This window comes from Lepidochelys olivacea, assembly GCF_965140295.1.
Source record: "Lepidochelys olivacea isolate rLepOli2 genome assembly, chromosome: 3".
Classification (NCBI taxonomy): domain Eukaryota; kingdom Metazoa; phylum Chordata; order Testudines; family Cheloniidae; genus Lepidochelys; species Lepidochelys olivacea.
Window position 1 is genome coordinate 151863991 of NC_140413.1, and position 13933 is coordinate 151877923.

The 13933-nt window shown below is 41.5% G+C and overlaps 1 protein-coding gene across 1 annotated transcript in view; it reads left to right on the forward strand.

Moving 5' to 3' along the window:
• Positions 1 to 13933, forward strand: part of DNAH8 (dynein axonemal heavy chain 8) — a 589186-nt gene that overhangs the window by 475711 nt on the left and 99542 nt on the right. The window contains exons 67-69 of the mRNA XM_084624647.1: positions 2397 to 2500; positions 8360 to 8536; positions 11131 to 11298. Coding sequence (XP_084480773.1) covers positions 2397 to 2500; positions 8360 to 8536; positions 11131 to 11298 — 449 coding nt within the window. The remainder of the gene's footprint in view (positions 1 to 2396; positions 2501 to 8359; positions 8537 to 11130; positions 11299 to 13933) is intronic.

Sequence of the window (13933 nt, forward strand, 5' to 3'; positions counted from 1 at the left end):
CACAGGCTGGAGACCCAGGAGACACATGGACCATACCACTAGAAGACAGGGTAGGAAGTAGACTAGGGGGAGTAGTCATTGATCCAGTTGTAAGACCTAGACAAATTAGACAAATTGTAGGACTTGGACAAATTAGAGGATTGGGCCAAAAGAAATTTGATGAGGTTCAACAAGGACAAGTGCAGAGTCCTGCACATAGGACAGAAGAATCCCATGCACCGCTATAGACTAGGGACCGAATGGCTAGGCAGCAGTTCTGCAGAAAGGGACTTAGGGGTTACAGTGGACCAGAAGCTGGATATGAATCAACAGTGTGCCCTTGTTGCCAAGAAGGCTAATGGCATTTTGGGCTCTATAAGTAGGGACATTGCCAGCAGATCAAGGAACTTGATCATTCCCCTCTATTTGACATTGGTGAGGCCTCATCTGGAGTACTATGTCCAGTTTTGGGCCCCACACTACAAGAAGAATGTGGAAAAATTGGAAAGAGTCCAGCAGAGGGCAACAAAAATTATTAGGGGACTGGAACACATGACTTATGAGGAGAGGCTGAGGGAATTGGGATTGTTTAGTCTGTGGAAGAGAAGAATGAGGGGGGATTTGATAGCTGCTTTCAACTACCTGAAAGGGGGTTCCAAAGAGGATGGATCTAGACTGTTTTCAGTGGTAGCAGATGACAGAACAAGGAGTAATGTCTCAAATTGCAGTGGGGGAGGTTTAGGTTGGATATTAGGAAAAACTTTTTCGCTAGGAGGGTGGTGAAGCACTGGAATGCGTTACCTGGGGAGGTGGTGGAATCTTCTTCCTTAGAGGTTTTTAAGGTCAGGCTTGACAAAGCCCTGGCTGGGATGATTTAGTTGGGGATTGGTCTTGCTTTGAGCAGGGGGTTGGACTAGATGACCTCCTGAGGTCCCTTCCAACCCTGATATTCTATGATGACCAGGAACTAAGTCAGCGTGTTTCGGTTGGATCCCCGCAGACCCAGTTTTGAGTACACTCACCTCTGACAGGGACTCTACCCCGGCCACACGCCTCCCCCACCCCCGACCATTAGGCCATCCAGCCCGGTGAGAGAGGGCAGCCATACTGAATATGGCCATTTGGCCATCCAGCCCTGCAGGAGAGGGCAGCCATATTGATTCTGGCCATTAGGCCATCCAGCCTGCAAGAGAGGGCAGCTGTAAGGACTCTGGTCACTAGGCCTTGCAGCACTGTGTAGAAGGGCAGCCATATTGACTCTGGCCATTAGAACATCTACCTCTGCAGGGAACAGCAGCTGTATTGATTCTGGCCATTAGGCCATGCAGCCCTGTGAGGAAGGGCAGTCATATCGACTCTAGCCACTAGGCCATACCGTCCTGAGGCAAAGGGTGGTCTGGTAGAGTCAGCCGCGAGGCTATAATGCCCCTTCCTCCACCCCAAAGGAGGGACAGAGTGCACTTGCCCTGTGACACTCAGATTGAACTTTTTGAAAAGTTATAGTCAAAATGGGTCCACTGTTTGCAAGAATGAGATTAGAAAAAATAAATTATTTTGCCATATTAAAAAAATTCTTACAACTATTTCATTGAGAAGATCTAGTCCCCCATGCTTTGGAGTAGGGATTTGAAATTCAGCATGTGGAGTTACATTTGTATCAGGGATGTGCCCTTTGCTGTTCCCATGAAAAGTGTCCCAAATTGGGTCAAATTATAACACTTTGAAAAAACATAGTTTGCGTATGTTTAATAGGAATTTATTAGAGCTTTGCTGCTAAAATCTCTGAAGATTCCAGTTGCACTAACATGCTCCAACCTATCTCAGCTCCTGCATGTAACTGAAGTGTGCATTTGCCATCCCTGGGCTACTGGGGGTGAGCAGGACTTTCCCTGCAATTGCAGCTCATGGCTGCTGAGGCTGGGCATTGGAACTGACAGCAGGGAGAGTGTCTCTTCTGTTCTCTCAATGTCACCCCATTGGCATCTAGACAACGTAGAGGAGGAAGGTGCCCGACTTGAATGAAGTGGGGACAAGAGCCAGACTGGGGAAAGGTGGGAGGAGCAGATTGAGAAAAAGGCCCTAGTGCGGAGAAGAGACTTGAAGTGGAGTCTGGCAGGGTGCAAGAAACTGGGACCTGGGGTTGAAATTGGCTGGGCAAGAATACATGGACTAGGAGATGGGGGAGGAGAAGAGAGGGCATTAGGACAAGGACCCTGAGAAGAGTGAAGGGGAAGGAGACTAAGATTGGATGAGAAGCCCAGGGTAGGAGACTGTGAGCTAGTGGGCAGGTGAATGAGAGAGGGGAGTAATTGGAGGGTGGTTGTGAGGGGGCAGATTGGAGAAGAGTTAGAAATTATCAAAAATATAGCATTATTCTCCACCTTTCTGAACTGCCATGATTATCTTATATTTGATAGGTCTCGCCAAGCTGATGGAAGCCAGTGAATCTGTTGCCAAACTCTCTCTGGAATTGGCAGTGAAAGAAAAGGAATTGGCTTTGGCTTCTGTAAAGGCAGATAAAGTACGTACTTATTTGCTAAACATATTTGTGATCTAGATTCACTTTAATGTCCACTGGTGGCAAAAAAAAAAAATAGTGTGGGAGAACTGTAGTAGTGTAAAAGGTCCACAACATCCTCTTTGTCAAGGAACTTGCAGGAAATGGATGTAACCCAAAACAGCCTGCTCCTGTGCAAGGAGGAGATGTGGCAAGGGCAGCTGTGTATGCTGCTTCAGCACAGGCTCCACAGTAGCCCTGCCAGTGAGGCTCCTGAGGAGCCCCAACGGAGACTAAAGCTGCCCTGGTGGAACCCACTGGGGAGGGAGATGGTGGAAAAACTATATAAATGCCGGGCCTGGCTTTCCCTAGTTTCTTTCCTCTGTAAGCAGCAGGTCTCATTGCTTGTTTCAGTGCTCTTTGTTGTAATAGAGCTTGGTTTGAGAGTTATTCATAGTTAATTTTTAGTTAAGTTATATGTATTAAATTAAGATAATTTGTTAATATTCAATAGCTGGACCTTTTTAGTGTTAGTCAATTCTGTTTCATTGTGTGGTTTGTCTCAGCTTTAATATAGGAGGTCCAGAAAGAAAAATAAAAGTTTGAGTGGTTCTTGTTTTGCAACAACAAAGTAAAGAGTCCCTGTGATCTTGCACAATGCTGGTCCAGTGGGTTGTGCATGTAAGCATAATTTTAAAAATGATGCTCAGCAAAGAGACCACAGAGGAGCCTGATTTGACTTTAATGAAAGTGTTTCTATAGGGAATCAAATTATTCTGGCGTAATAGCAGATGTAGCATCTTCTCTTCTCAAGGACACTCTACACTACTTATCAGCCTTGGTGATGGTCTCTTGGAAACTGACGTTAAAGAGGAAGGAGAAGAGGAATATGTTGATGATTCTAAGGCTGTTTCCAAAGCCTAGGCCCTCTTCCTCCACCTCACAAGACAACAGTATGCTTCCATTGCTTCCATTTAACCACCAGATAATTATAAGATTTGTGGAGTTTGCAGTTCAGGAAAAAAATTGTACAGACTGTTTGACATTTTGGAGTTTAAATGTAATGGCAAAATATTTCTCCCACAAACCAAGGGATACTTGTGGAATTGGCAGTCTTAGATAAGTCAGAAAAAGGAACTATTTCTGATCAGTGTCTGGAGACAGAGAATCCAGAAGGTTGGACTATCTAGGATACAAGAACTACTCTTCTGCAGTATGGTCTTCTGTTTATCAAATTAGCCCCATTTTTACCTCTCTGCAGTCATCTTTCTTTACTCCTTGCCTTATTTTCTTCACTGTCTCCTAGCCACAGAACTAACCATGCATGTGTCTGGGGGGTGGGGATGAGGCATATGTGTGTATAAATAAAAAAAACACCAAACAGAAAACAAAACAAAGCTCTTTGAGCCCAGGACTTCATTTTTTATTTGTCTATAAAGTGATTTGCATATATAAGTATTATAGAAGTAATTAAGATAATAGCACACAATAATGTCCAAGTACAATTTCTACACTTGGGATTAGATCCCTGGAACAGCTGCCTGAAGAAAAACACAAGGTCAGTATGCCTTTCATTTCCTTAGAGAGACATGATGGGTGAGGTAAAATCTTTTATTGAACTGAATAAAAGATATTACTTGACACCTTTTCTCTCTAATATCCTGGGACCAGCATGACTACAACACATTGCATTTCATTGTATAGTCTGATTCTGTTCCTGGGGAAGACCCAGAGCTTGTGAGATTTGTAGATAGAGTCTGGTTAAGGCCAAGCAAAGAACTACTGAGTCCCTATGACAGTTTTGTGAAACATCTGCAAAAGTGGAGCGACTTTTGGGACAGACTGAACTTTATTTGGCATGAGAGGGAAGTGGAACATGAGAGAAAAAGAGAGAAGCTTCCTCAAGACCTCACTCTGCTGCAATATCTGTCCCTCTCCTCAAGCGCTAAACATGTCAGAGTTGATGTGACATAATCAAATGCCTCCTTTGGATGCAGACATATTCTGTCTGGATTATGTCAAAAAACAAAAACAAAACCCCAAATCCAACTCCATTATCCCCAAAAAAATTTGTTCAAGACTGAGGATAAGATTTACAGCAGTGATCATCAGACCTCAATGGTTCAGTAGCAAAATCAGCAACAACATTCACAAAAGAGCCACAGTAGTGTGAATTCATTGTTTCATTTACTATTTATATATATATATTTAGTCTCACAGCAAAGTGACTGACCAAGTATTCTACAATTGGTATAGAAGGTGCAGCTGCCCCACCTCAGAAGAGCAGGGGTTAAAAGCAGCCCTTGGAGAGGGCTGTGGCTGGGACCCAGTTAGACAAGTGATTAAGAGCAGCTGAAAGAGGCTGACTGAGTAGCTGGCCTCAAGTGTAGCTAGCTCAATCAGGGCACAGTGGGCCCTGATATAAGGGCTAAGGGAGGTGCTGGGTCAGTCTCACTCCAGCTTTGGAGTGGGAAGGGCCTAGCTGCCTGGGAGTACAAGGGTACCTGAAGCAGAGCAGTGCTAGAGAAGGGCAAAAGCAGCTCCAGCCTGGCAACTCCCCAGGCTGAGGCCTTTGTAAAAGCCTAAAGAGGTGCAGAAGTGCAGCCCGGGGATAGGCAGAGGCACCTGGTCCAACCCCCTTGCCAATGATGAGTGTCCATTAAAAACTGAAGTCTGCCCCAGGGAAAGTGTCTAGATGATGACTGGCAGTAACCCCTGAGGCAAGGTGGGTATAGAGGGATGGGGGTTCCCCTGGGAGGGGAGATCCATGGTGTGGGGGTACTGCTTTGAGCAGAACCCCAAGGTAAAGGGCACCAGGGTCTGGGAGGGAAAGAGGGGGCCTGCAGCAGGCAAGTCACTGGCCAGCAGGGGGTGCTCCAGGTGGTGGAATTGAGCTAATTCCCAGATGACCAGCAGGAGGCACTATGCCGGTGAGTCAGCGATCTGCTACATATCCAAATCCCAAATTAATCCATTTTACCCTGTATAAAGCTTATACAGGGTAAATTCATAAATTGTCTGCCCTCGATAACACTGATAGAGAGATATGCACAGGTGTTTGCTTCCCCAGGTATTAATAACTTACTATGGGTTTACTAATAAACAAAAGTGATGTTATTAAGTATAAAAAGCAGGATTTAAAGTAATAACAGACAGAACAAAGTAAGTCGCCAAGCAAAATAAAGCAAAAACACGCAAATCTAGGTCTAATACATTAAGAAACTGATTACAGGTAATATCTCACCCTCAGAGAAGTTCCAATAAGCTTCTTTCACAGACTAGACTCCTCCCTAGTCTGGGCCCAGTCCTTTCCCCGGTATAGTCCTTGTTAGTTCCAGCAGACATCTCAGGTGGTAAGCAGGGGTTTTCTCATGATTGGCTGGCCCTTTTGTCCTGCTCCAACCCATTTTATAGCTTTGGCACAAGGCAGGAATCTTTTGTCTCTGTGGGTCCCCACCCCTCCTTCTAAATGAAAAAGTACCAGATTTAAGATGGATTTCATTATAAAGTGACATGGTCACATGTCACTGTAAGACCCCTAGTTTCCATTCCCCATGTACTGGCCACACATACACAGGAAGGCTTTCAAGTAACTAAGGCCATTTAGAGCTGATTGTTTCTGGAGCACCCTTAATGGCCTCCACTTAATATGTTTACATCAGTGATACAAGTTTATATCTTATTTTCCTAACTCCAGATCTAGAAATAATACATGCAAACAAATAGGATGAACACACTTATTAGATTACAAGCTTTCTAATGACACCATACAAGGGATATTTAGTGTAAAGCATATTCCAGTTATGTCATATTCATAAGCATATTTCCATAAAGCACATGGACTGCAACGTCACAAATATATACACCTGTTCTGAGGTCCAGAAGGATGTGCGAGGCAGATCAGTTGAAAGTCTCTGTATGAAGATGAGGATAGTTAAACTCTGGAATAGGCTTCCAAGGGAGATTGTGAAGTCCTCATCATTGGGAGGTGGGGGTTAAGAACAGGCTAGACAAATATCTGTCAGGGATCGTCTTGGTTTACTTGGTCCTGCCTCAGCAGAGGAAGTTGGACTAGATGATCTCTTGAGATCCATTCCAGCCTCACTTTTCTATGATTCTCAGATGGTGGCTGTTATATGGCTTGTCACTTGGTGTGACTGTTTTTTACTGTGTACCCTCTCTCTGTTATTTTCCTGCTTGCCATTTCCCAGTAATTCTCTCCAGATTGTAAGAAGGGCCATTCTATGAAAGTAGATCAAGTTTATCTTACCTGTTAATTGGAATGACCCTCTGCCAATTCAGAACAATCCTCCTTTGTGTGTTTTTCTTAATTATATTTCATGTTATTATTATTATTATTATCATAATTTCTTAATTATATTTCCAGCATTGGAAACTTTCTCTGGAAGTTTTAGTGACAAGCTGGCTTTTGTGGACCAGTGGCTGATACCTGGACATAGAAATGTGCATACTCCTGCCTCTAAAAGCAGTTTGGCAGAAAATTCCACTTCGGGTGTGCATGCACCCCAGGCGTTTGAGATTAGAATCTTTTGGTCAGCAATGTCTGCTGGGGTAGTGCCTTCTGTGTCCTTGTGCAGCTCCCTCCTCCCCCCACTTCTAATGCATAGATAGAGCCCTGCACAGATACAAAATTAGGATCCGCATCAATCCGCAAACATAGTCTGCGGATATAAAACGGATATCCACATATTTTCAGGGCTCTATGCATAGAGGGCGGAGCAGGGCCAACTGTTGCTCAGTTCCATTTTTTACCAACAATGGTTATGAGACAGAACTTCTAGCAGTGTTCTCTTGTGTATTTTGCAATTTAATCTATCTAGTTGTATATTTGTTAGTATTAGTGTATAGTATATGTGTAGTGTTAGTATTATTCCCATTATTTTCTAATATCCAAGAAAAAAAGGATGATGGTGCCCAATTCTGGACTTGAGATGGCTCAGTGCCTTTATTTGTTGATTCAAATTCAGAATGGTAACCCTGGTCCCTATAATCCCATACCTAGGTCCACAGGACTGGTTCATATTTCTCAACTGCAGAATGTGTATTTTCATATAACTATCCACCTGGCATACAGGAAATACTTGAGGTTTCAAGTGAGGACCTCCCCTTTTCAATAGAGAGTCCTATTGTTTGATTTGTCCACAGTACCAAGAACCTTTACCAAATGCAGTCATGGTGGCTAATCTAAGACAAGGAATACAAGTTTATCCTTACCTTGGTGATTGGCTCATTTGAGAGAGTTCACCTCAGCAGATGAAAGATTCATTTAATTAGTTCTGTCAGCTTTTCACCATCATCAACAACAAAAATCATCATTAGTGCCAACCCAGAGGATAGAATTCATACAGGCAGTTCTAGATTCTACTACATTACTACAGCAAGAACATACCTACCTCAAGATAGTTTCAAAGTTGTGACAGATCTTGTTATGAATTATAAAACTGTCCTCAAACTCTGGTAAGAATGTGTCTAAAACATTACATGGCCTCTTGCACATATGTAACACAGCATACCAGACATCACCTTCACTACATGCAAGGGTGGTTGAAATCCATCTACCTTCCAAACAAACAGCACATTGACATGAGAGGGCAGGTCCCTTGAGAAATCCTCTTATCATTAAATTGGTGGAAGATCCCACTCAGATATTACAGGGGAATATCAATTTCGTCACCTCTACCCATGAAATTTTGCTACTTTACATTCCATAGTAAAATTATATATGTACCGTGTGTAGCTAATATTAACCAAGAAACAGCCCTTTTGTATTCTGATTTCATTATATTTGCAAATGTATTCATTTGTTCTCATATTTGCATATTTTTACATTTTATTTGTTTATATATTTATTGTTAATGCTAGGTGCTGGCAGAAGTTACAGTAAGTGCTGAGGCATCAGCTAAAGTAAAAAATGAAGTCCAAGGTGTGAAGGACAAAGCACAAAAGATTGTAGATGAAATTGATTCAGAGAAAGTGGTAGCAGAGACCAAACTGGAGGCAGCTAGACCAGCATTAGAAGAAGCAGAAGCTGCATTGAATGTGAGTAAAGTTTGTAGGTTTTCATCAGTCTACCAGGTGTTGTCTTCTATGATTAAAGAATAGCTAATACCAGCCAGACAAGGGTTCACCGCATGTTCATAGCCATCATTTGAGCTTGTCAGTTTTAGTACGCAAGCCTTTTGTTAACAGTTGTGGAGTCCATATTTTACTTCCAAGTGCATCCATATCTCGCTTTAAGAGAGAGAAATAAATATCCCTTCAGGTCCTGCTTCCATCTAGTCAGTTAACAAGTATAAAGGCTTAGATGTAAATCTTCCCAAAAGTTCTTTGAGTGATTGCACATGTGCATTGCACTCTTGATGTGCGCATGCCCCACGCAGTCAGAATTTTTTCCCTCAGTGGTATCCATTGGGACAGCTCACCCTTTGAGCCTCTAGCAACATGTTCCTCCCTGCAACTAACTCTGAAGGTGGCTTTCCTAGTAGCTATCACTTCAGCCAGAAGGGTGGCCAAGCTGTGTATTCTGACATCCAAACCATCTTATACAACCTTCTTTAAGAATAAAGTATACTTTCCCAGTCATCCAAGATTTTTCTCTAATGTGGTGTCTAATTTTCATATTAACTAGTCAATTTACTTACCTACTTTTTACCCAAAACCACACACCAATAGGGAGGAACAATGCCTGCACACCAAAGATATTAGGAGACCTTTGGCATTCTACATGGACAGGACTAACCAGTTCTGTTTGTCAAGCCAATTATTCATGGCCATTGTGGACAAGGTGAAGGGTCACCAGGTCTCAACACAAAGAATTTAGTCTTGGATAACTTTCTGCATTCGTATATGTTATGATCTGGCAGCAGTGTGACAGCACATTACACAAAATAGCAAACAGCCTCTGTGGTGTTTCTTGCTCATGTCCCAGTCCACGAAATTTGTATAGCAGCAACCTGGTCTTCTATTCACACCTTCTCATCACATTACGCCATCACTCATTACTCTAGAGACAGTGCTAAATTTGGATGAGTTGTACTCCAGTCTGTGTGTACATGATCTCCGATCCTTCCTCTTACTTTATGACATGTGAGTCACTGAGTGTGAAATGCACATGTGCAATCAATCAGTGAAGAAAAATGGTTAGTAACCTTCCATTGTTGTTGTTCAAGATATGTTGCACATGTCCATTACATGACCTGCCCTCCTCTGCATCAAAGTTGTCCAGCAAGAAGGAACTGAGGGAACTCGGGAGTGGCTGGGCCCTTTATACTGTCATGCTGTAATGCATGGCAACAGAGGGCACTCAAGCTGCTCCGATGGCTACTGCTGATGGAAAAATTGCCCACAATTCTGTGGGGGCACACACACACACACCAAGAGTGCAATAGACATGTGCAACACATCTCAAAGAACAGCAGTTATGGAAGGTTAGTAACCATTTTTTTAAAGGTGTCAGTAGAATCTAGAATGCCTTCCAGTCTGACTTGGAAAGTATTCTCTTAGTGTGAGAATAATGGCTTTTCATTATCTTGTTAGATCACTGACATCTTTCCATATTTCCTTAGCAAAAGTGGAGTCTGAAGGATGGATGCTCCCTCTCCCATTAATGGATTTTATGTATATTTTTCTGGAACTAAAGAGAAAGGAACAAAGTAGGTCAGAGGGATCATAAGAAGAGAAGTTAACAAATGACGAAGCATTACTGCATTTCAGATCTTAATTGATTTGTTCTGCTGTACTCTGAACAGTTGTCAAGCAGAGAATCATGGAGAAAGGAGGAAGTGGCGTAGAGAGATAAAAGCATCAGTATGTCTTATTGATTCAATCCATCTCCTGCTCCAGTTACTAATAGTTATACCAAGAGAAGGGTTCAGTCAATCACAAGCAAGAGAAATCAAGCATTATCCACTCAGAAACATTGAAGTCCACATTGGTGATAGGAAGGGCCAGACTTTCAAAACTCTTGCATGCATCTTGAAAATTCCATTTTGTAGATGTAATTACCTCTTTGCTTTGCAAATAGCAGCATGCATATATTTTGTTGGCACAAATTAGGCTGCTGGTTTTGATATGTTGACACAATATTTGTCTAATCACATCACTTCATTTACAGATAAATATTTATTCAAATGAGAAATCTATCTAAGCAGTGGTCTCAAAGTGACACTAATAGAAAGCCAAAGAGCAGCAATACAGGACTTTAATGCCTTCTCAATGACTCCATTTACCAAATGCCCACGCAAGCCATTTTCTTGCCTTTCTATATTCTTCTGCCGGGAACATTACACTTTAAGTTACACCAATTTACAATTCATTTTTCATCACTGTTAAATATAACAGCTTAATTCCATAATGCCTGTATTATTTGTATTTAATTTTGATTTTCACAGGGGGATGGAGAAAACAGATAGGTGTTTAGTATATATTTCTTTAAATCAGCTTCGGGGCATAGAACTATAAAGTTTAGTAAAGTAATCCCAATAACTCATATATACTGTATGTTCATAAATCAAACTTCCCTCAAGCACAAAAATGAAAATTGGAATAATAATAATAATTAATATGATATTGAATGAAAAAATCTATGAAATGGTACTAAGCAATAAGTCCACTTTCCCCCCCCCCCGATATAGACTATCAAACCAGTGGATATTGCTACGGTTCGGAAACTTGCGAAACCCCCTCATCTAATCATGAGAATTATGGATTGCTGTTTGTTACTGTTCCAAAAGAAAATAGACGCAGTGACACAGGATCCAGAAAAGGCTTGCTGCAAACCATCCTGGGGAGAGTCACTAAAAGTAAGTAGAATGTCCAGGCAGCAAGTCTTGAACATTTTCTAAAACAATAAAAAAAATGAATATCAATGTTTTATGGTGCTAAATCTTTATTCAAAATAGGGACATACATCCTTAAAACATGAACACAAATATAAGCTTTTAGAGCAGCATAAATATGCAAACAAATTCTGCTTGATAACACAAATTTTGCTATGTCCTTAGTGGCAAGTGTGTTGATTAAAGTTTTGATGAACAGACACATAAAGGGCTTTGTTCAATCCTTCAGAGTAAAACTGCAAGAAAGAATAAGTGAGGAAATGTAGTATTTCTGTAGCTCTAATTTTGTCTGACATTGAACCAGTTAGTTAATTTTATTGGGAACTCTAGGTGCTTCGCACCTCTGAAAATCAGGGTATTTTTATTTAGGGCTTGTCTACAGACAAAAGTTGAACTGCTTTAGATGTTCAGGTATAGTTAAACAGATACAGCCCCCCTAGTGTGAATGCAGTTATACTGGTATAAATGTGTATACTGGTAAAGTTTATTCCCACATGGAAAGAAGCTATACCAATATAAGAAACCTTTATGTTAGTATAACTGCGTCCACATTATGGGTTTTATCGGTATAACTATTTTGGTTAAAAAAATAAATAAAAACCTAACTGACATAGTCAGATCAGTAAAAAAACTTTGTGTAGACCAGGTCTAAGGTACCTACATTTGAAAATGTTGGCCAATACCCTTGCCCTGGAAGGCTTACAATATAAAATAGGAATGAAAAGAGAACAGAGAGGAGTTTAAACTGGTGTAAACCAGTGTAGCTCTATTGACTTCCATGGAGCTATGCATACCAGATGAAGATTAGGTTTACTGGAAGAACTAAACATCACAAAGCATGGGGGAGGGAATGGATAGTATAGTTGACCTTATGGTTGAGTCATGGAACTGGGAGCTGAGAGATCTGAACTCTGCTCCTACTTATTGAATACATTGGACCAATAGGTTTTTTCATAGCTGTTTGAACATGCTAGACAAAATGACTAGTCATCAGCTTCAAAGATACTGTCTCCTTGTCCAGCTGCACTCCTTCTCAGACTGACTTCTATGCTTTCTTCGGTTTATCTTCTGCCTTGGTGCCTCCTGAAGAGGTCAACCATTTTTATGAGCAAACAGTAACATAGATAATAGAATCATAGAACTGTAGGGCTGGAAGGGACCTCAAAAGTTCATCTAGTCCATCCTCCCCATGCTGAGGCAGGATTAAGTATACTTAAACCATCCCTGAAAGGTGTTTGTCTAACCTGTTCTTAAAAACTTCCAAAGATGGGAATTCCACGTCCTCTTAACCTGTTGCAGTGCTTAACTATCCTTATAGTTAGAACGTTTTTCCTAATATCTAACCTGAACCTCCCTTGCTGTAAACTTACCCTCAGTGTACATGGAGAACAATTGATCACCATCTCCTTATAGCAACCTTTTACATATTTGAAGACTGTTATTATGTCCTGGCTCAGCCTTTTCTTCTCTAGACTAAACATGTTTTTCCTCAAGTTTTCCAAACTTCTTATCACTTTTGTTGATCTCCTTTGGACTCTCTTCAATTTGTTCATGCACAAAACTGGACACGCTATTCCAGATGAGTCCTCACCAGTGCTGAGTAGAGCAGAACAGTTACCTCTCATGTCTTACATATGACACTCCTGCTTATAAATCCTAGAATGATATTTGGCTCACACTGCATCACACTGTTGACTCATATTCATTTTGTGATCAACTATAATTCCCAAATCCTTTTCTGCACTACTGCTGCCTAACCAGTTGTTTGATTTTTCCTTCCTAAGTGTAATATTTTGTAGTTGTTTTTATTGAATTTCATCCTATTTATTTCAGACCAATTCCCTAATTTATCAAGATAATTTGGAATTCTAATAGCTGTGCCCAGATTCTTTCAGTGGTAGACTCATGATGCTAAAATTGTGATGCGTCCAACTCATCCTTGTTCTCTCTCAAGGCTGACAAGAAGCTCCCTTCCCTTTTAAGGCAGGCATAGTGGTCTCTTATAGCAAAGTCCATGACAGTGGCACCAGACTGGGAGCACTAGTTCCCCGTTGTCTTGGGCTTTAGCTACTGAGTTCATTCCCTTCTGCCCAGCTCGTGATTTGGTCATCATTAGGAGCCCAGGTTTCTGCTCCCTGTTCTCTCAAGGCAGGTACCACTTCTGGCAACTTCTCCTGAGCCTTGTTTAAATGTCCCCATTCTACTGCACAGCATCGCTCCTCATTTCTCACTCATGAGTAATGCCACCCACCTGTGGAATTCAAAGGTGGTACAGTGTTGTTGATAGAGGTTCCTGGACTAAGCTCCATCCTTCATCTCAGTCCACCAGAATTTTCTGCCTCTGGCAGTTGACCAAATTCGAAATTCAGATTCTCATGATCATTTTAATACTTTAAATTGATAATTCAGTTTAATACTTTAAATTGTATTAGTTTTCATGCAGTAGTGACTTCATTTTGGCAACTAGCTCTTCTGTTCCTCTCCCAAGGTGAGGAATTGCAGAGCATTGAGGCTCTAACCATCTGGTTTCTCTGGTACAGCCAGAAGCCACCAACCCTTGCTCTTCCAAGGTGTGAGATTTGATACCAAGACCTATGTC